At 37.4% G+C, this 27,951-nt stretch overlaps 1 protein-coding gene across 4 annotated transcripts in view; it reads left to right on the forward strand.

The window, feature by feature from the left end:
* The window catches only part of LOC136026265 (multiple PDZ domain protein-like), a 448,978-nt gene that overhangs the window by 136,427 nt on the left and 284,600 nt on the right, over positions 1 to 27,951 (forward strand). For all 4 annotated transcript variants that reach the window (XM_065702652.1, XM_065702654.1, XM_065702653.1 and 1 more), the window contains exon 16: positions 3,461 to 3,628. In XM_065702652.1, coding sequence (XP_065558724.1) covers positions 3,461 to 3,628 — 168 coding nt within the window. The remainder of the gene's footprint in view (positions 1 to 3,460; positions 3,629 to 27,951) is intronic.

The following is a 27,951-nucleotide window of genomic DNA, read 5'->3' on the forward strand; positions in this document are numbered from 1 at the left end:
CGGTTGAAAAAAAACTTTATTTATTTTCTGATTGTTTTTTTTTTATATAGTGCTAGAGAATCCTGTGCCCCCTTCATGGAAATTCTCTTCCCTCATGATAAAATTCTCCACGGAAAGATCTTCCCACGTAATCGTCTTCCGACCGCCCCTCCCCATCAGAAAATTTTCCCTGAAAAAGTCTGTACACTTCCCAATAACCATTACTATATGTAAACAATGGTCAAAGTATGTAACTTGCAGCCCCTCCCCCGGGAACTGTGGGGGATTAAACAATCCCAAAGACATAGTTATTAGGTTTTTCGACTATGCTGATCAAAACGGCTATCTTAAAATTTTGATCCGGTGACTTTCGGGAAAAATGTGCGTGGGAGGGGACTTAGGTGCCCTCCGATGTTTTTAGTCACTTAAAAAGGGCACTAGAACTTTTAATTTCCGTTAGAATGAGGCCTCTCGTGACATTCTAGGACCGCTGGGTCTATACGATTACCCCTAAAAAAAAAAAAAAAAAAAAAAAAAAAAAAAAAAAAAAAAAAAAAAAAACAAACAAATAAACACGCATCTGTGATCTGTCTTCTGGCAAAAAAAAAAAAAAAAATACAAAATTCCTCATTTTTGTAGATAGGAGCTTGAAACTTCTACAGCAGGGTTCTCTGATACGCTAAATGTGATGGTGTGATTTTTGTTAAAATTCTATGACTTTAGGGAATGTTTCCTCCTATTTTCTAAAATAAGATAAATTTTCTCAGGCTCGCAACTTTTGATGGGTAAGACTAAAGTTGACGAAACTTATATATTTAAAATCAGGATTAAAATGCGATTCTTTTGATGTAACTATTGGTACCAAAATTCCGTTTTTTTTTTTTTTTTTTTTTTTTTAGTTTCGGTTGCTATTGAGCCGGGTCTTTCCTTACTACTGTTCGTTACCACGAACTGTTTGATATATACTAGTGCCACTCACGCTTTGGCGCCTAGCCGCTTTATAAATAAAAAACAGGTTTTTTCAACTGAAAGTAAGGAGTAACATTAATACTTAGAACGAACAAAAATTATTACGTATATGAGGGGACTCACCCCTTATTCAATACCTCGCTTTTTACACTAAAATCCGAATTTTGTTCCAATTCTTTAAGAATGACCCCTGAATCATAAAGGCCTTTTATTTAGAATAGATGGTTCTTTTGGAAGTACTAAAAAGAACTTTAGCGTAAAGAGTGAGGTATTGACTAGTCGGTGAACCCCCTCATATACATAATAATTTCTGTTCATTTTAAGTTTTAATATTGCTTTTTACTTTCAGTTGAATAAACTTAGTTTTTTTTAAATTTAATTTCTGATCTTTTTTAAATGATGCTGGAAAATCAAGTGTCCACTCCATAGAAATGTCCCTTCCCCTATGAAAACATCCTTAATGAAAATATTCTCCCACGTAATCTTCTCCCCACGACCCTCCAACCAGAAAAAATTCCTCTCGAAAACGTCTGTATTCTTCCCAATAACCATAACTATATGTAAACAATGGACAAAATTCATAACTTACAGCCCTTTCCCTGGGGACTGTGGGGAATTTAGTCATCCTCATAGACATAGTTATTAGATTTTTCATTATGTTGAACAAAATGGCTATCTCAAAATTTTAATCGGGTGACTTATGATGTGTAAGACTAAACAACGGCTAATGAAACGTATCCGCAGTAAAGCTGAGAATTTGGGAAATCCCGTACATTTATGTAGTGTGGCTATATACAAGCAGCTTTCGATTTAAATTAAAATTGTTTTGACTTTGCTTAGTTTTTGAGTTGCGCCCCATATAGTTACGTTGCTTTCATAATGGTATGGCCTTAGTTATGTTAGGGTCAAACTTGAAAAGAGTTCTTTAACTGGGTCTATCCGTCTTTTTAGAAGACTCAGGCAAGGCTCAATTTTAAGTCCCTTTATGTTTAACATTCTTATGACTACTCTGACTAGGACGATTAATGGTGGAATTGGTAGTGACCTCTGTGATCTCAGTTTGATTAGCTACGCAGGTGATGTCCTGCTTATCAGTTCGGGTCTTTCTACTTTAAAGGCAAGCCTTGACTCTTTGGTTTCTGGTTATAAAGTTTTAGGGCCCAATGCTGCTAAGACTGAATTTTTGCTTAGTAATGATTACAATGTTGAAACTTTTTTATTTGAAATCAGCATAAATATCTAATTCTTTTGATGTACCTATTGGTATCAAAACTCTGTTTTTTAGATTTTCGGTTACTATTGAGCCGGGTCGTGGTAATAAACTTACAGCTCGTTACCACGAATTGTTTGAAAAGCAGAAAATGTTAAAAAAAAAATATTATATTTGATATCACTTCCTTGGTGGTAGTATTAGTAACGATAGTTGATGTAGTGAAGATGTTAAAAGTAAAATAGCCAAGGCTCAGGGTATTTTTTACAGTTGAAAGAAGTTTGGAAAAATAGGAAAATAACCATGGGAGCCGAGATTATATTTTTTTTTGTCACGACCCAAAGTGGCTTTTGTTTCAATAAATATCTATCTGTTTATCAATTTACCTATCTATTGGAAGCTACAGTTATGACAGTCGTCAAGTATGGCTTTAAAGTATGAGTGCTTCGAAAGACAGAAGAAGATTTGCTAGATGTTTTCCAGAGGAATTCTCAAAGGATTCTTTGGGATACCCGTCTAACTGACCCTATTTCAAACAGTAAGCTGTATGAAAAAAAGATTTTATCCCGCTTTCTAGTTCAATAATAAAGTAAAGGTTAAGATGGCTGGTACACGTCCTGCGAATAAAAAATAATAAATTATCAAAGATTACCCTTTTCTTCCAACCGTCTAGGGCCAAACGTAAAGCAGAATAGGAGGTCTGGAAAAAGGATTTAAAGGAAATATAAACTTCTTGGTAGGGAGTGAAGAGGGAGGCTTTGAAAACATTGGGATGGAGTAGGAGTGTGTGCAACTGTGTTGGCCTCAGGCGGCTTGGTGCTGCAGTGAGCTGTTAGTAGTAGTAATTGATATAATTAATCTCCGACGTATTCAAAACTGAAAATTCTTTGTAAGTGATAGTTACATTGATAGCATTAAGCGTTAGCTAAGTGATAGCATTTGTCATTTTCAAGTGTTATTTAAAGACAAAATCCAGTCTGTCCAAAATAAACCTAGGTGAGCTTGGGAAAGTCTCAGTAGGCTTAAAAGGTTACTTGGCCTTAAGCTGGTAGGCCTACTAGTGGCAGAATCCCGCCTTATATACTCTAGCCTGAATTTTAAAGTGTCAGAAAAAACAAGTATGCAACGGTGGATCTAACAAAGTCACCAAATATGAGATGGCGCTGGTGGTTCTTCTTTTGACATTAGTGCCAGTTTCCGCTCTTATAATTTGGGCCGTATCGTATGGCCAATACGGTAATAATGTATCAGAATATACAAAAAAATGTTTGGTTTTATTTGAATATCTTAAATTTCATTCAGGTTAACGGAAAGACACTAGTTGGATTATCGCATCAAGAAGTTGTATCTACGCTTAAGGAGTTGCCTCAACATGTTCGTATTGTTGCTGCCCGGTCTCTACCATATCCAGAATCCATTCCGGGATCTCCAATTCTTGGATCACCGGAGAAACCTCCTTTGGGGGCTAAAGTAAGCAATTTTTAGCCTTACCTGTCAGTTTGATATGATCATAGGTGATATTCCCCATTCTAGATTTTGAAAATTACTTTTTTTGGTATTTTAATTTTTTAACAATAGAATTGCCCTATTCCTAGATTTTCGAAAATACATTTTTCCCGTATCTTCATAAAAAAAGAAAACAGAACGTCTCCCCTTCCCTCCCCCCGCTATATTTCCACGAATTTGATCCCCAATATGAGTGGAGTTTTGTCATTGTTGTGTTTTCTATAAATAACGAGACACTAAGATTTAAGGAAAATATAAAACTAATAACAAATAAAATCCAAGCTTGTGTCTGGGAGAAAAATTGTTATCCAGCAAAATCGTAAAGGTGTAAAATTGACGAAAAAACTTGTGTCCTTTGTTTGGTGAATCTCATTTTGACCTTGAATTTTTTTTCCGTTTAAATAAGGTAGCTCATTTGACGGCCATTTTAATGGTATGATTTTAATCTCAATTTAGTATTATTTTCGAGGGGTTTCACAATTTTTTAAGAAATTTACAAAACTATCGTCTTTAAATTTTGTCGTAACTTCATCGGCAACGATTGAGAAACCTTGTTTTTTGTGTATATTAATTGCAACAAATGAGTACCACAAAATAGATGAAATAGTTTCAATTTAGTGTGATTTTTGAGGGATTCCATCGTCTCTATCATAAATCACAGAACTTTCGTCTTAAGACTACATTCTTTGTCGGCAACTTTTCTCGCAAGTTCATTGGTGAGGCTATAGAAAACATGATTAAGGAAAACCATTTATTTGCGTATATCAATGCTGAGAAGAAATATAAAAAAAGAAGAATACAAAAAGAGTGTGCCTCCAATGTAAAAGTCAGGGGAAAAGACAAGGCTGTATCCACGGGGGGGGGGAGGGAGTCAGGAGGTTTAACCCCTCCCCTCCGAAATTTCGTCTGACTCTTAAAATCGTAATAACAATAAATATGATTCCTTTTGTACCCCCCCCTCCCCGAAAAAATCCTTTTATAACCCCTCCCTCTCCCTCCTCGAAAAAAAACATTGATACGGCTTTGGTAAAAGACTTAAGTAGGCACGCTAAAGACACGTTAAAATGACGTTGCAACTTTCAGAAAACACAGGAGATAAAGAATAAAGCATGAACTATGCGAAAAAGATCTCATATATACTTGAATTGAATATTTTTGGGAATCAGACCCCTAGAATGAATAATTTGGAGGTAAAGGGTTTTTCCATTTGGGTTTCGATCTTTCCTTTAACTTCCTGTATATTGTGGGCTATTCACCTTTTCTCATATTTTGTTTTAAAGAATTGAAGTATTGTTTTGCAATAAAATGAAGGTTTTAAATGATGTTGGCGGGAGAACGGAATGCTGCATTTGAAAACAATATTTACATTTGCTAATGTTACAAATTTCCTCAAGTTCTGAATATCTCTATCTCCGGCACAAAAACAGGAAAAGTTAAGGCCGTGATTAAGTGAACTTGAAAATATCGAGCTTCAAAATTGAAGTTAGGCTAGTCTTCTGTCTTTTAATTCTCTAGAGACCGTCGAATGTCAAAACTTCAAATAGTACCAATTATCAAGTCTTGTGAGAGGTTTTGATAGACAGCTTCCTTTGGTGAGATGCTTCAGCCCAGGAATAGTAATATATTTGGCTGGGTCTTGCAAAGCTTGGTTACCGACCAAGGGAGAAGAGAAAATGAGCAAAAGAGCACTATCATTCTCAAATACAAAATGCCCATGTATATAAAACTGGGACGGCATGCACAGAGTGCATTTGAAAATTTATTGTTTTTTCCACTTTTTGTCCTAGGGATAGGCTAATTAAAATACCTCAGTTGATTAATTCGAAACTAAACACCAAACTTAGTTGAAAGCTTTCTTCGAGGATTCTCAGAAAACCAAAGTTTTCTTACGAATTGAATTGAAAAAAAAAAATGACTGAAAGTAAGGAGTGACATTAAAACTTAAAACGAACAGAAATTACTTCGTATATGAAAGGGACTGCTTCCTCGTGAATGCCCCGCTCTTTACGCTAAAGTTTTTTACTGTTTTAAAAATAAAGTTAAGAGAAAGAGTCGGACTTTAGCGTGAAGAGCGGGGCGCTGATGAGGAACCAGCCCCTTTCATTTTGAAGTAATTTCTGTTCGTTTTATGTTTTAATGTCACTCCTTACTTTAAGTTAAAAAACACTTGTTTTTATTTAATTTAATTTCTGAACGTTTTCGAATCAATGCATGTTTTGATTTATGCTCTCCGCAGATGAATAATTAAAACGAAATTTGCGTATTTATTATTTTTTTTTTTGGCTAAATGGTTTTCTAATAGTTTTGATCGAATGATCTTGAGGAAAAAAAAGAAGCACGGATGGAGGTCTAGTTGCCCTCCGATTTTTTGGTTACTTAAAAAGATAACTAGAACTTTTATTTTTTTATGAATGTTTTTATGAGTAAAATTATTAGTAAAAATAAATTTTATTAGTTAAAGATATAAGCAACTTAAAAATTAGCTTATGTAAAGAAACTTCTGTATTCTCATATTTTTATTACATATATGAGGGGGTTCACCCCCTCGTCAGTACCTCACTCTTCACGCTAAAGCTTAAATTTTGTCCCAGTTTCTTAAGAATGACCCCTGAATAACAAAAGCCGTAGAATAAATGGTTGAAATTTCTAAAAATACTTTAGCGTAAAGAGCGAGGTATTAGGAGGAAGAGAGCCCCTCATATGCGTAATAATTTCTGTTCCTTTTAACAGAAATTATTCTGGAATATTTACAGGAATTAATATTTACAGGAAAATAATAACAGGAATATTCTGTTCCTTTTAGTTGAAAAACTTTGTCATATTTATTTTTTCATTGTTTTTTTTTAAATAATGCTAGAAAATCCTGCGCTCCCTTCATGAAAATTTTCTTCCTCCATGACAAATTTATCCATGAAAAGCTCCCCCGACATATCCCCCTCTTCTCAACCCTTGCCCCCAACCAAATGAAAACGCCCCAGAAAGCGTCTGTACACTTCCCAATAACCATTACTATATGTAAGCACTGGTCAGTGTTAGTAACTTGTAGCCCCTCCCACGGGGACTGTGGGGGAGTAGGTCATCCCAAAAGGCATAGTTGTAAGGATTTTCAACTACGCTGAATAAAATGGCTATCTCAGAATTTTGATCCGGTGACTTTGGGAAAATAATTAGCGTGCGACGGGGGCCTAGGTGTCCTCCGAATTTTTTGGTCAATTAAAAAGGGCACTAGAACTTTTCATTTCCGTTAGAATGAACCCTCTCGCAATATTCTAGGACCACTGGGTCGATACGATCACCCCTGGAAAAAAACAACAAAAAAAAAACAAACAAATAAACACGCATCCATGATCTGCCTTCTGACAAAAAACACAAAATTCCACATTTTTAAACAGTTCGTGGTAACGAGCTGTAGTAAGGAGCGACCAGGCTCAATAGTAACCAAAACTCTAATAAAATGGAATTTTGATACCAATAGTTATATCAAAAGAATGGTATTTTAATGCTGATTTTAAATATATAAGTTTCATCAAGATTAGTCTTACCCATCAAAAGTTACGAGCCTGAAAAAATTTGCCTCGTTTTAGAAAATAGGGGGAAACACCCCCTAAAAGTCATACGATCTTAACAAAAATCACACATCAGATTCAGCGTATCAGAGAACCTTGTTGTGGAAGTTTCAAGCCCCAATCTATAAAAACGTGGAATTTCGCATTTTTTGCCAGAAGACAAATCACGGATGCGTGTTTATTTGTTTTTTTTTTTCCCAGGGGTGATCGTATCGACTCAGTGGTCCCATAATGTCGCGAAAGGGCTCATTCTAACGGAAATGATAATTTCTAGCACCCTGTTTAAGTGACCTAAAAATTGGAGGGCACCTAGGCCCCCTCCCACGGTCATTTCCCCCCAAAGTCACCGGATAAAAATTCTGAGATAGCCATTTTATTCACCACAGTCGAAAAACCCAATAACTATGTCTTTGGGGACGACTTATTCCCCCGCAGTCCCCGTGGGAGGGGCTGCAAGTTACAATCTTTGACCTGTGTGTACATATAGTAATGGTTACTAAGAAGTGTACAGACGTTTTCAGGGGGATTTTTTTGGTTTGGGGGGGTATATTTGAGGAGGAGGGTTACCGGGTAGGATTTTTCCATGGACAAACTTCTCATGGGGGAAGAGACTTTCAATGGAGGGGGCGCAGGATTTTCTAGCATTGTTTAAAAAAACAATGAAAAAATGAACATGAGTTTTTTTTTTCTACTGAAAGTAAGAAGCAGCATTAAAACTTAAAACGAACAGAAATTATTACGCATCTGAGGGGTCTACCTCCTCGTAATACCTCGCTCTTTACGCTAAAGCATTTTTAGTAATTTCAACTATTTATTCTACGGCCTTTGTGATTCAGGGGTCATTCTTAAGGAATTGGGACAAATTTTAAGCTTTAATATCAAGAGCGAGGTATCGACGAGGGGTGAGCCCCCTCATATACGCAATAAAAACATACGAATATTGAAGTTCGCTACGTAATTTAATTCGTAAGTTACGTATATTTTTTACTTATGAAAACGTTCGTAAAAAGTTAAAAGTTATAGTTGCCTTTTTAAGTAATCAAAAAATAGGAGGGCAACTAGGTCTCCTCCCTCGCTCCTTTTTTCTCAAAATCTTCCGATTAAAACTGTGAAAAATCCATTTAGCCCCAAAAAATTAATATGCAAATTTCGTTTTAATTATTTATGTGTGGAGAGCCAAGATCAAACCATGCATTAATTCAAAGACGTCCAGAAATTAAACAAAAAAACAAGTTTTTTTAAATGAAAGTAAGGAGCGACATTAAAACTTAAAACGAACAGAAATTACTCCTGTATATGAAAGGGGCTTTTCCTCCTCAACGCCCCGCTCTCTACGCTAAAGTTTGACTCTTTCTCTTAACTCTACATTTTAAAACAGTAAAAAACCTTAGCGTAAAGAGCGGGGCGTTGAGGAGAAAAAGCCCCTTTCATATACGGAGTAATTTCTGATCGTTTTAAGTTTTAATGTCGCTCCTTACTTTCACTTAAAAAAACTTTTTTTTTGTTTAATTGTAGATAGGAGCTTGAAACTACAGCAGGATTCTCTGATACGCTGAATCTGGTGGTGTAAATTTCGTTAAGGTTCTATGATTTTTACGGGTTGTTTCCTCCTCACCTGTGCTTCCAAACTTAAGTCTCTAGCCGGCAATCCTTCAATTCGTCGCAATCCAAGTTTCTACACCAGTCACGACCTGGTAGGGCAACGGGGAGGAAGCTACGGGGTTCTGCTCCGCCTCAAGGTTTGTCGCTTGACCTAAATCTCTTGACTTGTCTAGTTCTTCACCGTACCGCATTATTAGGTATTTTGGATATTTACATCTACCAAGCTCCAAATACTTTTTACAAAATCGCTGTCTATGTTGTGGTAACACTTTTAAGAGGTATACCTCGCTTTGATTTAATTTTCCCCATGATTTCGGCTTTGTGTGTACAACTTTACTGAAGGCTCCTGACTATTTCTCATTTCTAGGTTTCTTCATTGCATTGAAATAATTTATGAAAATTTCACACTCTATTAACAAGCAGCTGATTATACCAGCTTGTCATTTTGGTCTCTAGGGGGTATTATCGGCGATCTGAAAAGATTCTTTCTGGCAACCGACTTGTAAAAATTTCAGGTAGCTGAAAATATTCTAGGGGACTGTTAGAAAACAGGAAAATAAATCGAAAAATGGTTCCAATCATCTTACAGGTTATTGTCTTCTGCTCATGATAGTACCGATTTTGTTCTAAAAGCAATATCCTTTATCGAGTACACTTGTGAAAAAGACCTAGACATTTTCTAAGATTTCTAAGCAATTAGAGGAAATAGAGCAAAATCCTTTCAAACATTTTGTAGCATCTTCAAGAAGCTATGGCCTGATATAAAAAGCGGCATCTTCCGCCAATGAATACTTGAGAACTTTTTAAATATAAATTTTCAATTTAACATGGGATTTTCGAGTTCCATCAGTTCACTTAATTACGGCCTTAAACGGTTTTTCTAAGATTTCCGGAAAGTGATATCCAGCTTTTAGTTTTCTCCCGTTCCTTTTTGTCAATTTTCAATTCGTTTCGTTTTCATTTTCTTTTATCAAAGAAGTATGGCATGCTGCAATGTTCTGAAACCCACATAGATAATTAAGAAACTCAATTCCGTTCAAATGACCTCTCTCCAGCTATTCTTGATGATTGATACAAGGCGATTACCTCTGGGGAAAAAAGGAGACAACCTAGTGCCAGTCATGTAAAACCTGATTTTCCTTGTTATTTAAGGTAAAGGATCGTAAACATCTCATTAAGGGGATTTGATACCTTAAAGGACTACACGATCTCGTTCATTATAACCTTTTTTTGTTTGTGTGGCCTATTGTGGCTATTCAGAATTGATTGGGTAGTCTTGCCACAACCTGTGTAGCTTTTATACAGAGATGTGAGTAAACGAGCGAAAACTAAAAGCCGACACCAACTTTCCCAGAAATCTTAGAAACAACATTTAACTTCTCTGGTTTTGCACCCGAAATAGACTTTTTTTCTTTTTTTTTTTTTTTTTTGATGGAACAAAGCTGAATTTGCTTTTCAAAGTTACGGTAAGGGTAGGCCCTAAAAATATTCTGGCATACCTCCTTGGAAAATATTAAAATTCAGCTCAAAAAACTTATCATTGAATAATTTGATAGATTTGGAATTGCCCAAATAACGGGCAATTGAACCCTTGGGATATTGTTTTTATGGCACTTGGTACTAACCAAGTGACATATAGCAATCGCAAATTCTGTCGGTACGTCTGTCTGTCTGTCGGTCTGTCTGTCGGTCCCGGTTTTGCTACTTTAGGCACTCCCAGGTAAGCTAGGACGATGAAATTTGGCAGGAGTATCAGGGACCGGACCAGATTAAATTATAAATAGTCGTTTTCCCGATTTGACCATCTGGGGGGAGTGGGGGCCCGTTAATTCGGAAAAATGGAAAAAATGAGGTATTTTTAACTTACGATGGGGGGGATCGGATCTCAATGAAATTTGATATTTAGTCTCAGAGCTCTTATTTTAAATCCGACCGGATCTGGTGACATTGGGGGGGGAGTTGTGAGGGGGAAACCTAAAACTTGGAAAACACTCAGAGTGGAGGGATCTGTATGAAACTTGGTGGGAAAAATAAGCACTAGTCCTAGACACATGATTGACATAACCGGAATGGATCCGCTTTCTTTGGGGTATTTGGGGGGGGGGGTTAATTCTGAAAAATTAGAAAAAATAAGGTATTTTTAACTTACGGACGGGTGATCGGATCTGATATTTAGAAGGATATCGTGTCTCAAAGCTCTCATTTTAAGTCCCGACCGGATCTGGTGACATTGGAGGGAGTTTGGGGTGGCGGAACCTAAAATGATTGAAAACGCTTAGATTGGAGGGATCGGGATGAAACTTGGGAGGAAAAATAAGTAGAAGTCTTAGATACGTGATTTACATAATTGGGACGGATCCGCTCTATTGGGGAGGGGGGGGGGGTAATTCTGAAAAATTAGAAAAACTGACGTATTTTCAAATTACCAAGGAGTGATCAGATCTTAATGAAATTTCATATTTAGAAGGACCTCGTAACTCAGATCTCTTATTTTAAATCTCAATCGGATCCAGCATAATTGGAGGGGGGCAGTTGGGGGGTACGGGAAATCTTTGAAGATATTCAAAGCGGTGAGATCAGGATGAAAGTGGATGGGAAGAATAAAAACCTGTCTAAGATACATGACTGACATAACCGGACCGGATCTGCTCTCTTTGGTGGAGTTGGGGAGGGGATTTGGAAAATTGATGTATTTGTAACTTATGAAAGGTTGACCAGATCTTAATGAAATTTGGTATTTAGAAGGATCTTGTCCTTTAAAGCTTTAATTTTAAATTCCGACCAGATCCTGTGACATTGGGGGGATTGGAGGAGGAAACCAGAATTCTTGGAAAACGTGAAAATTGGGGTATTTTTATCTTACGAATAGATGATCGGATCTTAATGAAATTTGATATTTAGAAGGAATTCATGTCTCAGAGCTCTTATTTCAAATCCCGACCAGATCTTTTGACATTGGGGGGAGTTGGAGGTGTAAATCTTGGAAAACACTTTGAGTGGAGGAATCGGGATGAAGCTTGGTGGATAGAATAAGCTAATGTCCTTGATCCGTGATTGACGGAACCGTGCTGGATTCGCTCTCTTTGGGGGAGTTGGGGGAGGGGTTCAGTGATTTGGCGAGTTTGGTGCTTCTGGACGTGCTAGGACGATGAAAATTGGTAGGCGTGTCAGGGAGCTGCACAAATTGACTTGATTAAGTCGTTTTCCCAGATTCGACCATCTGGGGGGCTAAAGGAAGAGGAAAGATTAGAAAAATTAGATGTTCTTAACATACGAGTGGGTGATCGGATCTTAATGAATTTTGATATTTAGAAGGACATCGTGACTCAGAGCTTTTATTTTAAATCCTGACCGGCATTAAGCCTCTTATTTTCCTTTTAAATCAATCTATTGATTCATAGAATTTTGTTAGAGCTCATACCATATGATCTCTTGGCTCTTAGCTCTTCATGCCTCGTCACAAGTGCCATATGAGCTCATAGCTCTTGTTGTTATTGTTATTTTATGAAAATAAATAGAACTTGAACTTGAACACTATTATGCTTACCACAATGATTCAAATTTTTGCCGACAGAGGATATAGATTAATTATGCTATACGTACATTGAATAGGCATCGTTTTGTTTTACAACTAGTGAGAGATTATACATTTTCTTTTTCAAAATTAGCATCTCGTTAGCTTTTCGAACTGTTGACATATCTAAGATTTCCTGTCAATTTTCACCAAAATTGCTTTGGAAAGTTTCCTGTGGTTCAGGGAAATTTTGCTAATGGACCCTTTGTCTTTGAGATTGTCAACCTTTGGCGAGACTCGCAAAATGACATTTATGGTATTGAATCCCTTAAATGTTTTTGACAATAGTCAATTCGTTGCTGTTACGCCTAAATTTCGTATCTGATTTTTTTCGTTCCTCTGAAACAATTGTCAAAAATATTTTGCTGAACTGATTTCAAAGGAAGGATCAGTAGGGTGTTAGGATATGGCTGAAAAGAGAACAAAGAATGAATATTTGGACATTTATTACTGATGATACATATCTTTAAACTTAATTTATAATATGTAGAATTTGGAAAATAAATTATCATGAATTTGCCGTTTCATTTTTTTTTTTTTTTTTTTTTTTTTTTTTTTTTTTTTTTTTTTTTTTTTTTTTTTTTTAGAGATTCGACTACCATTGACAAAGGATAGACTTTGATGGTTTTGATCCACACCCCCCTTCTGATCCTCCTTTTGGAAATAGTTGTAAAAATGGTTTTTTGTATTTACCTGAGAAGTGTGTAATTATCTTATTCGGCCTGTAGATGTAATAGCGATGATCTCAATAGTTTTTTTTTTGTGTGTCCGTTCTTTTTGAGGTGTTTTAGCCTTTTATTCTAAATTCTAAAATATTTCTTGTCATAACTGCGAATAACTGTTCAACTGAACCTGAGTGAAAATTACAGCCTCAAAAATTATAGCTATATTTAAAATACTCTTCGCTAGATAGTCTATTAAAAAATTATTTTTAAAAGTTCAGCTACGGTTGGGTGGTTTTTATTATGGTGCAGCTATTGCCGCAACCATGATCCTTAAATTTCCCATATATTTTTTCCTGATATGCTTTGCTACAAATTTTGTTTATATTTGTGTATGTGTTCATATATATATATATATATATATATATATATATATATATATATATATATATATATATATATATATATATATATATATATATATATATATATATATATATCCCAATTTCAAATTGGGTAAATTACAACGACTGGCATAATCTGCTACCGTACAACTAAAAAACTATTTTTTTTTGTTTAAAAAATCTCAATTTTTTAAATATAGGGTGAATAATTAGATGCAGGACGTCACTATTTTCAATATGAGGGCGCTCGGTTCACACTTCACTCTACGGCAAGAACTGATTTTTATGGAGTACTAGCTGTTGGGGTGGCGCTTCGCGCCACCCTAACACCTAGTTGGTGGGGCGCTTCGCGCACAATATTCGGAAATACTTTTTCAATCAATTCATTTTTGGACGTCACTAAATTACAGAAATCAGCAGGTAGTTGTATACGTCCTGAAATTGAGTCTACTGGGAGCTTTCCGTTTCCAATTGCCAGCAATTGATCTGAAAATGTTTGACCAGAGTCATCGTTTTGCAATCGGACACGCATATTTGTAGTTAATTTTAATATTTTTACGTGTGCCCATAAATTAGAATTTTTCAGGCAAGCATTCATTTCGTCTGCAGGAGTTGATCTAGGTATTATAGGTAATGTTTGCCTGAAATCTCCCGCAAGCAATATTAATGTGCTGCCAAAGGGTTTCGACTTCCCTCTCAAATCTTTCAAGCATTGATCCAGAGCCTCGAGCGATTTTTTGTGTGCCATTGTGCACTCATCCCAAATAATAAGTTTGCATTGCTGCAATACTTTACCCATCCCAGATGATTTGGAAATATTGCACGTGGGAGTTTCTGTAGAATGCAAATTCAGAGGCAATTTCAAAGCGGAATGAGCAGTTCTTCCACCAGGCAGCAATGTTGCGGCTATTCCGGACGACGCAATTGCCAACGCTATATCATTTTTTGATCGAATTGATGCCAGAATCAGTTTTATCACAAATGTTTTACCAGTACCTCCTGGCGCATCCAAAAAGAAAATTTCTCCAACGTTGTTATCGACACAATGCATTATCGTATCATAAATGTCTTTTTGTTCCGACGTTAACTTGGAAATGTTATTTTGTTCATACGACAATAGATCACTCGTACTGTAACTTTGTTCACGATCCAATTCTACACATGTCGAAACAGCAGCGATACGGTCAGGTGAAGGCATTCCCAAATCCTGAAGAGGTTTGTTTGCCATACGTGCGCACAAATCTTCTATAATAACTAAAGTGTAGTTATAAATTTCTGATGTAAAATCAAAAGTCATATCTGACGTCTCTAACTGTTTTCGATGGAGTATATCTTCGGACATTTTTGACTTATATTTTTCCCATAACTCTGTAGGAGCTGATGGAGAGCAAGTTGTTAAAATGATGCCAAACAATGCACGAATTTGACTTGGGGTTGACGTTTCGCACGCGTCATTGATGCAGTTATCCCAGTGTTGGTCATTCTCCAATAAATTCAGAGCTTGGCATGCACTACGGTAAGTGTCATGTATAGTACCGTTTACAGTTCTCAAATACTCAAAGGATGTCGGACCGGGTACATTCACCAAAAGCAGGCGTAGAAAGAAGCATTCATGTTGATTGGGGTGAACGGTGTAGAGTCTTCCTATCGTGGTATCTTTGAAGATGGTAGGTTGGCCGTCGACTGACTTACCCTGTTTTCGACGTTCAAATACTTTATTTTTAGTATTCCACGTGTAATACGAAGGCACTTCAGTATACAGCAGTTTTTTTGCAAAAGAATCATTTTTGCAAAGCGAAAAAAAAGCTGTTAATGTTGTATCCGGTGGATTCAGGACTCTTTGTTGCACGTTGGTTTCCGTGAAATAAAGACGTTGACCATTCTGTAAATGTACCGCTAAGTGAACAACAGCTGGACTACGTTCATGTATCGGAAATGAAAGAATTCGCCAAACAGCTTCATTACTGCTTATGTATCTTCCAGCCTGATATTGTACGATTTCGTCGAAATCTTTGATTTCGGGCTGCAAGCCAAAAACTGCCATGTCACTGCCTTTGTTGACGTATTTACATATGTATTTGATTGCCTTTACGGAGTTACAGTATTCAACGTTTATGTGTGCATTAAATGTTTTTGATAATAATGGGGAATATGGAACAACCCACTGGTTATCTACTTCGATGGTGGTACCGTTACGCTTCTTTATTATTGCTGTTTTACCGCCATCTTCAGTAGATCTTCTTCTATATTGTGGGTAACCATCATTGCCAGTAATTGTGTTTGATACTAAAAGTCGAGGATATTGCTTTGTGCACCTTCCTTTGGCCATGCATGATGAATTTTCGTTCAGTGCACCGCAAGGTCCATGTATCATATTTTTTACAATAATATCATGTAACCCCTTATCGACATTTTTATCAGGTATTTCAGCGGAAATCACATCATCAATTTCGTTCGAAGTAATTTTTTTATGTAGCCAGATTAGTATATGTGCGTGTGGCAAACCTCGTTTTTGCCATTCCACTGAGTACATCCAGCATCGCACTGACCCAAACACTTCAAGTTTTACTATGTAGTTTATCAGTGATTTCAACTTTTGCCGGAAGACACGGGCCGTAATGTCATGCCTATGAACCGCCGATTGTCCTTGAAGTAAAAGCTGCAGTATCTCGTCCCAAGATTGATTACATGTAAATGTAATAAATAAATCTGGACGACCATAGAGACGAACATACGCAATAGCATCTTGAGCATATTCATGCATATGACGGGGACTGCCAGCATATGACGAAGGTAGAATTGTTAATCTTCCAACGTTTGTGGTATTACCGTCATTTATAACTGCATCTCGCAAATGAATGTATTGTTCAGAGCGGAGCTTGGTCTGATTCAGGCGGATATATAGCAAACGTTCTGATTCAATTTTAGCATACATATCAACGACAAATTGGTGAAACAATTCACCGCATTTTAAAATATAATTTTCTTCATCCTGCCGAATCATTAGTCTATAGGAATAATAATGCATTGCACTGCATTTCTTATTCATTTCTTTGTTAGTGGCTGGATTCATCAATTTAATATTAAAGTGATAGCCGTCGGCTCCATCCCAAAAAATGATAGGATATTGTAGGGCATCGTAGCATCGATGAGTTTCAGCAATTCTTAACAACTGAGCGTTTCGCTTATGAAGAATAATATCTCGAGGTAAAAACTTATCACCGACCATAACGATTGCCACTTCGTCGATAGTTGGAGCATTGTATCTACGCACATGTTGGCCAGGAGGCGTTTTGTCAGCGGAAATAACAATTTTATGCGTATCAGTAGGCATCAAATCGATGGCTGTTTTGAACAGACGCACTAAATTATTATTTTCGTGGAAAAGATGTTGCAATTGGGAAACGATTGTCCTTTCAACGTTGGGAGAAATTTCGCAACGTGCATTCAATTCAGAATTTCTATCACTGATGAAGTACAATTGTAAAAATTTATGATTCTCGCCTGAGAATGGTAGAAGGGACCCTGCTCTATGATAAATTTGCCCTTTTACTTTGAAAGTAGACATAAATTGATCTGGATTTTCGATTTGGGCTCCAAACGACGTCATTTGGAAACATGAGTTATATTTTTTGATTTGTGACAAAAAACGCTTAGATTCTGACGTAGTTCCAGTAAGGAAAGTCTTCAATGGCTCTGGTGGTGCAGCCAATAGAGGAAGTTTAATTTTTCCTGAGGCGCAACACATTCCCATTGTTTCACCATTGAATTTCAAGGCCTTGCAATAGGGACAAATTTTAGACATTGTCCCGATTTGAACACATCTACTCAAGCTATAATCATCGACTGGGTTGTACCTGAATGCCAGGCGATAACTTTCAGGTTGCTCTGATTCCTCGGCACGCTTTCTTTTCTTACTTTCTCTATCAGCAGCAAGCCTGATTTCTTGCTGTTCTTGTGATTCCTCGGCACGCTTTCTTTTCTTACTTTCTCTATCAGCAGCAAGCCTGATTTATTGCTGTTCTTGTAATTCCTCGGCACGCCTTCTTTTTTCACTTTCTCTTTTAGCAGCAAGTCTGCTTCCGCGTTGCTCTGGTAGTTCCTCGGCACGCTTTCTGTTCTTTCTTTCTCTATCAGCCTCAAGCCTGTTTCCTTGCTGTTCTTTTGATTCCTCGGCACGCTTTTTGTTCTTTCTTTCTCTATCAGCCTCAAGCCTGTTTCCTTGCTGTTCTTTTGATTCCTCGGCACGCCTTCTTTTTTCACTTTCTCTTTTAGCATCAAGTCTGCTTTCGCGTTGCTCTGGTAGTTCCTCGGCACGCTTTCTTTTCTGACTTTCTCTATCAGCAGCAAGTTTTTTGGCATAGACTCTTTGAGCATCTTCATCGGCTTTTCTTTTGGCCAGGAGGCGTTTTGTCAGCGGAGTTGTATTTTCTGATTTTTGACAAAAAACGCTTAGATTCTGACGTAGTTCCAGTAAGGAAAGTCTTCAATGGCTCTGGTGGTGCAGCCAATAGAGGAAGTTTAACTTTTCCTGAGGCGCAACACATTCCCATTGTTTCACCATTGAATTTCAAGGCCTTGCAATAGGGACAAATTTTAGACATTGTCCCGATTTGAACACATCTACTCAAGCTATAATCATCGACTGGGTTGTACCTGAATGCCAGGCGATAACTTTCAGGTTGCTCTGATTCCTCGGCACGCTTTCTTTTCTTACTTTCTCTATCAGCAGCAAGCCTGATTTCTTGCTGTTCTTGTGATTCCTCGGCACGCTTTCATTTCTTGCTTTCTCTATCAGCAGCAAGCCTGATTTCTTGCTGTTCTTGTAATTCCTCGGCACGCCTTCTTTTTTCACTTTCTCTTTTAGCAGCAAGTCTGCTTCCGCGTTGCTCTTGTAGTTCCTCGGCACGCATTCTGTTCTTTCTTTCTCTATCAGCTTCAAGCCTGTTTCCTTGCTGTTCTTTTGATTCCTCGGCACGCTTTCTGTTCTTTCTTTCTCTATCAGCCTCAAGCCTGTTTCCTTGCTGTTCTTTTGATTCCTCGGCACGCTTTCTGTTCTTTCTTTCTCTATCAGCCTCAAGCCTGTTCCCTTGCTGTTCTTTTGATTCCTCGACACGCTTTCTTTTCTTACTTTCTCTATCAGCAGCAAGCCTGATTTCTTGCTGTTCTTGTAATTCCTCGGCACGCCTTCTTTTTTCACTTTCTCTTTTAGCAGCAAGTCTGCTTCCGCGTTGCTCTGGTAGTTCCTCGGCACGCTTTCTGTTCTTTCTTTCTCTATCAGCCTCAAGCCTGTTTCCTTGCTGTTCTTTTGATTCCTCGGCACGCTTTCTGTTCTTTCTTTCTCTATCAGCCTCAAGCCTGTTTCCTTGCTGTTCTTTTGATTCCTCGGCACGCCTTCTTTTTTTACTTTCTCTTTTAGCAGCAAGTCTGCTTTCGCGTTGCTCTGGTAGTTCCTCGGCACGCTTTCTTTTCTGACTTTCTCTATCAGCAGCAAGTTTTTTGGCATAGACTCTTTGAGCATCTTCATCGGCTTTTGCCATGGTAAGTTCATCAGTCATTGTAAACTTAAACATTAATAGATTTCTACGTGAACATATGTCTTAAATATCTTGAATGACGTCACCGTCAAAGCAAAAATGACGACAACTAATTTCATGACGTCAGTCAACACAGAAACATGACGTCACCTGATCCACAGACAGACAAACAGACAGACAACTTATTTTTATATATATAGATAGATTTGCAAGAATAGTTGGATAAGTCTGCGAACCAAAATGGGAAGCTACAGTAATGACAGCGGTCAAGTGTAATTCTGAAGCATCGGAGGTTCGAGAAACGGAGGAGGAGTTGTTAGACCTTTTCCAGAGAAATTACCTACGGATATTTTGATTACCCGACTAACTGAACGTATCTCAAATAACAAGCGGTATGAAAAATGTGGTTCAATCCTGCATTCTAGGACTATAATGAGAAAAAGGGTGAGATGGCTAGGGCATGTTCTGCTGATGAAGGATGATAGATTGCCAATGATTCTCTTTGTTGGCCAGCCATGAAAGGTCAAACGACAGCAGGTCGTCCCCAAATACTACTACTACTAATAACTCACTGCAGCACCAAGCCGCCTGAGGCCAACACAGCTACGCACGCACCTCCTCCAACCTAATCTATTTAAAGCCTCCCTCTTTACACCCTCCCAGGAAGTTCCCATTTCCTTTAAATCCTTATTTATGACATCCTCCCAACCCAGACAAGGACGACCTGCTTTCCGTGTAGCCCCAGACGGTTGGCCAAAAAGGACAATCTTCGGTAATCTGTCATCCTTCATCCGTAGAACGTGGCCTAGCCATCTCAACCTTTCTTTCATTATAGCCCCAGAAAGTGGGATTGAACCACACTTTTCGTACAACCTACTGTTTGAAATACGGTCAGTCAGCCGGGTACCCAGAACAATCCGTAGGCAATTTCTCTGGAAAACATCTAGTAAATTTCCATCTGCTTTTCGGAGTGTCCATGCTTCAGAGCCATATTTGACCACTGTCATCACTGTAGCTTCCAATATTCTAATCTTGGTTTGTAGGCTTATCTTTCTATTCTTCCAAACTTTTTTTAACTGTGAAAAAACACCCTGAGCTTTAGCTATTCTACTTTTAACATCTTCACTGCTCCCACCATCTTTACTAATAATACTACCAAGGTAACTGAAGCTCCCAACCTGATCAATCTTTTCGTTACCTAAGGTCACCTGTTCATCTTCACTTATTCATAACCTTAGTGACTTAGTCTTCTTAACATTAATTTTCAAGCCTATTTTAGCACCCTGAACTCGTAAAACCTCTAAAAATTCATTCATTTTGCTCACACTTTCATCTAATATGCTTAAATCATCAGCATAATCTAAGTCCAGGAGCGTTCTTCCTCCCCATTTGATTCCATGGTCTCCAATTGCCTTTCCTGTGCTCCTTAAGACGAAGTCCATCAAAATGATCCATATAAAGGGGGATAGAACACAACCCTGCTTAACTCCTGATTTAATACAAAACCAGTTGCTAACCTCATTTCCTACCTTAACCGCAGCAGTATTCTGGGATGATGCCTAAAGGAAAGATTTAAGGGAAATAGGAACTTCTTGAGAGGGTGTAAAGAGGCTTTAAATAGATAAGGATGGAGAGGGAGTGTGCAGAGTTGTGTTGGTGTCGGGTGGCTTGGTGCTGCAGTGAGGTTTTAGTAATAGTAGTATTTGGACCGATTGTACAATTCATGCGAACTTAGTAAGAAGTGACGGTTGATTTACATTGTCAAATTAAACGGTTGTTGAGTTCTCCAAGTGCAAAGTGGAGGTTGAAAATCTACCCTTTATAGTGGATATAGTCTATAGTATATTTTTCCCTGTTCCTGTTCTTACCGGGTGTTGCAAAATATTTCCTTCAATAACATCACGTCATAGCAAAACAAATTAGAACACTCGGATAAATATTTTATTTCTTAATGAAATGAAAACGTGGAAAAAAAGGAAGGAAACTTAAAAATTCAATTAATAGAAATATTCTATGTATAAAGTAGGAATTTTATAATTGCAATGTTTTCTTGTAGTTTAGTATATACCCTAATATGGGCACGATAGGGACCATTGTATTTGGAAAGAATGAATCGAATGGTACTATTCTTTTGTTATTATTGTGTTTCTTTTAAAAGAGGCATAAGAATGTTATCAACTACTAACAAAAAAGTTATAATAATAAAAAAAAAAAATTAGAACTAAAAAATTTAATGACTTGGTCTTCTAGAGACCAAGAGAAGGGCCGCTTGCCATCCAATCTCTTTTTACTCTTAAACCGGGCACTTTTAATTTTTGAATCGGATTAGTTCTCTTAAAAGTTTCTATAAATTTATAGCTACTATTGAGCGGCACAGGCTTTGATATTGCATATATGCCCTTTTAATAACCTGCATACATATAATTTTTTGCTGAATTGAAGCTCCCCTTCATTTTTTGTTGAATAGTAGTCACAGTAGTAGTGTTAGTATTACTAGTAGTAGTGTTAATTGTAGTGGCAGCTGTCCCAGTAGCAGCAGTAGTTTTAGTGTAACGCGTTTAATCAATTGAACATTCCTTTCATCAAGTCCTAGAAGTTTCAACTTCATACAATAAGCCGTTACTATGACGTTACTGATACATAGTTTTGATAACGTGTTTGTTTACATACTTGAAATTTTAATGTCAATGCTCTTAGCTATGCAAGTATTTGCAATAGAAGAAGTAGTTGAAGCACTCGTAGTAGCAGTAAATTTAGCAGTGATAGAGGTATTAGTAGTAGCGTGCCCATTTGGCCTTTTGGTCAGATGATCTTCCTCTTTAAGCTTTCTCTGAAAGTTGCAACTTAATACCAAAATCAATTCTTGGGATATGCTCTTTTGACAATGTACATGCACATACCTTACTGCAAGTAGATACCGTATTGTAAGTTGAATATTGTGGTGATAGCTAGAGTAGTAGGGGTAGCATGCAAATATTGCCTTTTTCATCATCTTTCTTATCATTTCCTGGAAGTTCCAAATTAATATACTGTTATTCCTGAGTTACAACCTTTTGACAATTTGTATACGAATAACGTGTTTTTATTTAGTTCAACACTCTACACAACAGTCTCTGAAAGGCTCACCTGAATGCCCTTCGTTAATTTGGAAATTTAAGTTCGAAATACATACCTTTCTGAATTACATATACTATGTGTAAACAGTGAACCAATTGCCCTAAGGACTGTGGGGAGACATAATCTTGATCTTTCAATAATTTTGAACAAAATATCACCCTTAAAATTTTGATCGGAGTTTTAGTTTAAAAATTTAGTTTTGATAATTTATGGTAAAATGGACTAGAACTCCCCCCCCCCGCCTCTTCCCATGCTGTGTGCACGTGTACTACGGTTTGATTATCGCAACGGTATTATGATTCTATTCTAACATCAATAAAAAAAAATAATATTTTACCCTGTTGAAAGTATATCACGATTATAATTACGGTTATCACGGTTATAATAGGTATATCACGGTGAAAGTATATCGTTATCAGCAAAAAATAAAAAAAAAAACAAGAAAAACCTCAAAAGATTTTTTACTTTAAAATTTTAGATATAGCTAACCTTCTGGTTTAACTGTGTCTCTTGTTATGACGATTATTGAATGTTGGAGGAACGTGGAGATACTTGGATTTTTTTTCTTTTGAGTCATTACTACTAACTCAACTTTATGATTAAACAAGAGCTAAGAGCTCATTTGGCACTCGTGACGAGGTCGGAAGAGCCAAGAGCTCATATGGTATGGGTTCCAGCAAAGTTCTAATAATCAATAGATCGCTTTAAAAGGACATCAGAGGCTTAATGCCAGTCGGGATTTAAAATTAGAGCTCTTAGTCACGAGGTCCTTTTAAATATCGAAATTCATTAATATCCGATCACACACCAATAAGTTAAACCCCACCTGTACAGCTCTCTGACACGCCTACCAATTTTCATCGTCCTAGCACGTCCAGAAGCACCGAAACTCGCCAAAGCGCTGAACCCCACCAAGATATAGCTAACCTTCTGGTTTAACTGTGTCTCTTGTTATGACGATTATTGAATGTTGGAGGAACGTGGAGATACTTGGATTTTTTTTTTCTTTTGAGTCATTACTACTAACTCAACTTTATGATTAAACAAGAGCTAAGAGCTCATTTGGCACTCGTGACGAGGTCGGAAGAGCCAAGAGCTCATATGGTATGGGTTCCAGCAAAGTTCTAATAATCAATAGATCGCTTTAAAAGGACATCAGAGGCTTAATGCCAGTCGGGATTTAAAATTAGAGCTCTTAGTCACGAGGTCCTTTTAAATATCGAAATTCATTAATATCCGATCACACACCAATAAGTTAAACCCCACCTGTACAGCTCCCTGACACGCCTACCAATTTTCATCGTCCTAGCACGTCCAGAAGCACCGAAACTCGCCAAAGTGCTGAACCCCACCCCCTAACTCCCCCAAAGAGAGTGGATCCAGTCCAATTACGTCAATCACGAATCTACAACATTTAAAAACGTTTTCCAAGATTTCCGGTTTCCCCTTCCAACTCCCCCAATGTCAACAGATCTGGTCGAGATTTGGAATAAGAGCTCTGAGATATAAGTTCCTTCTAAATATTAAATAAATTTTTTTTTTAATTGAAAGTAAGGAGCGATATCAAAACTTAAAACGAACAGATATTACTCCGTATATGAAATAGGTTGTCCCCTCCGCAATCCCTCGCTCTTTATGCTAAAGTTTTTAATTTTTAAAAAAAGTAGAATTGTAGCAAAGAGTCAAACTTTAGCGTAAAGCGTGAGGGATTGTGGAGGGGACAACCCATTTCATATACGGAGTAATTTCTGTTCGTTTTAAGTTTTAATGTCGCTCCTTACTTTCAGTTAAAAAAAAACTAGTTTTTTTTTATTTAATTTCTGAACGTTTTTGAATTAATGCATGTTTGATTCTGGCTCTCCGTACATAAATTATTAAAAGAAAATCTGCATATTAATTCTTTTTTTTGGCTAAATGGCTTTCTCTTAGTTTTGATCAGACGATTTACAGAGATAAGGGGCGGGGAAGGAGGCCTAGTTGCCCTCCAATTTTTCGGTTACTTAAAAAGGCAACTAGAACTTTAAATTTTTAACGAACGTTTTTATTAGTAAAAAATATACGTAACTTAAGAATTAACTTACGTAACAAACTTTTATATTCTTATATTTTTGATTATATATATGAGGGGGTTTCTCCCCTCGTTGATACCTCGTTCTTCACGCTAAATCTTAAGTTTTGTCCCAATTCTTTAAGAATGACCCCTGAATCAGAAAGGCCGTAAAATAAATAGTTGAAATTACTAAAAATACTTTAGCATAAAGAGCGAAGTATTTATCTCCTCCTAAATACCTCGCTCTTTATGCTAAAGTATTTTTAGAACCCCTCATATGCGTAATAATCTTTGTTCGTTTTAAGTTTTAATGCTATTCCTTACTTTCAATTGAAAAAACTTTTTCATGTTTATATTTTCATTTTTTTAATAGTAATGCTAGAGAATCCTGTGCCCTTTTCGTTGAATTTATCTTCCCCCATGAAATATTCCTCCAAGGAAAGATCCTCCCACATAGCCCACTCCCCTCAACCCCACACCCAAACCAAAAAAAATCCCCCTGAAAACATCGGTACACTTCCCAATAACCATTACTGTATGTAAACATTGGTCAAAGTTGCAGCCCCTCCCCCAGGGACTGTGGGGGAGTAAGTCATCCCCAAAGACATAGTTATTATGATTTTTGACTATGCGGACCAAAATGGCTATCTAAAAATTTTGATCCGTTGATTTTGGGAAAAAATGAGCGTGGGAGGGGGCCTAGGTGCCCTCCAATTTTTTTGGTCACTTAAAAAGGGCACTAGAACTTTTCATTTCCGTTAGAATGAGCCCTCTTGCCACACTCTAGGACCACTTGGTCGATATGACGACCCCTGGAAAAAAAAAAATACAAACAAACAAATAAACACCCACCCGCGATCTGTCTTCTGGCAAAAAATACGAAATTCCACATTTTTGTAGATTGGACCTTGAAATTTTTTCTATAAGGTTCTCTGATACGCTTAATGCGATGGTGTGATTTTCGTAAAGATCGTATGACTTTTAGGGGGTGTTTCCCCCTGTTTTCCAAAATAAGACAAATTTTCTCAGGCTCGTCGCTTTTGATAACAAAGACTAAATTTGATGAAACTTATATATTTAAAATCAGCATAAAATTCCGATTCTTTTGATATATCTTTTAGCATCGAAGTGCCGTTTTTTAGAGTTTCGTTTACTATTGAGCCGGGTCGCTCCTTAGTTCGTTACCACGAACTGTTTGATCACATTTCATTAAGATCTGGTCACCCGTTCTTAAGTTAAAAATACCTCAGTTTTTTCTAATTTTTCCAAATTAACAACCCCCGGCTCTGCCGAAGAGTACGGATCCGTACCAATTATGTCAATCTCGTATCTATAACTTATGCTTATTCTTCCCATCAAGTTTCATCCCGATCTCTCCAATCTAAGTGTTTTCCAAGATTCCCGGTTTCCAAGATTTGTGTTTCCCCCCTCCAACGCTCTATGTCCCTGGATCCGATTCGAATTGCAAATGGAACGTCTAAGACATAAGATTCTTCTATATATCAAGTTTCATTAAGATCCGATCACCCATTCGTAAGATACCTCGACTTTCACGCTTTCCAAGAATTCCGGTTTCCCCCTCCAACTCCCCCCAATGTCACCAGAACCGGTCAGGATTTAAAATAAGAGTTCTAAAGCACAAGATCCTTCTAGATATCAAATTTCATTAAGATCTGATCACCCTTTCCTAAGTTACAAATACCTCATTTTTTCTATTTTTTCCAAATTACTCTCCCCCTCCCACTCCACCAAAGAGAGTGGATCCGGTCCGGTTATGTCAGTCACCTATCTTGGAGTTGTGCTTATTCTTTCCACCAAGTTTCTTCCTGATGTCTCCGCTTTAAGCGTTTTCCAAGATTCCCAGTCCCCCGCATATAATGACACTGGATCCCGTCGGGATTTAAATAATAGATCTGTGTTTCGAGGTCCTTCTAAATATGAAATTTCATGAAAATACTGTCACTCTTTTTTAAGTTAATAATACCTCATTTTTCTAATTTATTAGAATTAACCCCCCCCCCCCTCAACTCCTCCAAAGAGAGCAGATCCGTTTCGGTTATGCCAATCCCGTATCTAGGACTTGTGCTTATTTTTCCCACCAAGTTTCATCCCGATCCCTCCACTCTAAGCATTTTCCAAGATTTTAGGTTCCGCCCCCCCCCCCCAACTTCCCCTTCACCGGTTCCGGTCAGGATTTAAAATAAGAGCTCTGAGATATGATATCCTTCCAAAAATCAAATTTCATTAAGATCCGATCACTCCTTTGTAAGTTAAAAATACCTCATTTTCCTAATGTGTCAGAATTAACCCCTCCCCAACTCCTCAAAAGAGATCCGTTCCGGTTATGTCAAGCACTTATTTAGGACTTGTGCTTATTTTTCCCACCAAGTTTTATCCCGATCTCTCCACTCTAAGCGTTTTCCAAGATTTTGGCCCCCCCTCAGTTCCCCCCAATGTCACCGGATCAAGTCAGGATTTGAAATAAGAGCTCTGAGACACGATATCCTTCCAAACTTCAAATTTCATTTATATCCGATCACTCCTTCATAAGTTAAAAGTATCTCATTTTTTCTAATTTTTCTGAATTAACCCTCGCCCCCCCCCCAACTACCTCAAACAGAGCAGATCCGTTCCGGTTACGTCATTCACGTATCTAGGACTTCTGCTTATTTTTCCCACCAAGTTTCATCCTGATCCCTCCACTCTAAGCGTTTTCCAAGATTTCAGGCCCCCCTCCAAATCCCCCAATGTCACTGGATCTGGTCGGTATTTGAAATAAGAGCTCTGAGACACGATATCCTTCTAAATGTCAAATTTCATTAAGATCCCATCACCTGTTCGTAAGTTAAAAATACTTCATTTTTTCTATTTTTTTCGAATTAACCGACCCCTCCCCCACTCCCGCCCAGATGGTCAAATCGGGAAAACGATTATTTCTAATTTAATCTGATCTGCTTCCAGATACGCCTGCCAAATTTTATCGTCCTAGCCTACCTGGAAGTGCCTAAAGTAGCAAAACCGGGACTGACCGACAGACAGACACAGACCGACAGAATTTGTGATCGCAATATGTCACTTGGTTAATACCAAGTATCATAAAAAGTAGTTACTCCAAGACGAATTTTATATATAAAATCTTAAAATCGCTCTTTCTTTAGATTAATTCCCCTGGCGTGGAATTTTTGTCTAATCTTTTTGTTGTAAAGGTTCAAATCTACAGGGTCAAGACTGAACAATAAACTGCTCCACTAAATGCCGCATCTAGGGGAGCAGGAGCTTACCCCTCCCTTCCAAAATGTTTATCCGACTTGTAAAAATATAGCAAAAAAACTTGAATTATTTTTCCCTCGGTCCATTTTTTTTCGAGATGTGCTCTTCTTTCGTGCCCATTTCATGTACTATCTAAATACTCAGACTGCTCACCTTGTGACATCCAGCTTCGTGGATGAATCTACGCTTGGGAACATCCGGGACCGTAGTTCGATCCTAGCTTTCGCAAGGAGGGTAATTTCTTTCAGTTCTAAAATAATTTTTTTTTTACAAAATTTATGTTATGCTCGCAAAAATACGTAGGCAATATTTGTATATAGGTCTATAGACTACACTTGCCTTTGCTTTTTAGTTGTAGAAACCGTCAGCCGAATAAAAAAAAATTACACATTACAAAAAAGAAAATAACATTTTGCCCACACCACTTTTTAATTTAGCGCTGCCTAATTAGCTTCACTCAGAGATTAAATAAATAAAACAACAACAATTTTTTAACTGCAAGTAA

The sequence above is a fragment of the Artemia franciscana genome, chromosome 4 (assembly GCF_032884065.1).
Source record: "Artemia franciscana chromosome 4, ASM3288406v1, whole genome shotgun sequence".
Taxonomy (NCBI): Eukaryota; Metazoa; Arthropoda; class Branchiopoda; order Anostraca; family Artemiidae; genus Artemia; species Artemia franciscana.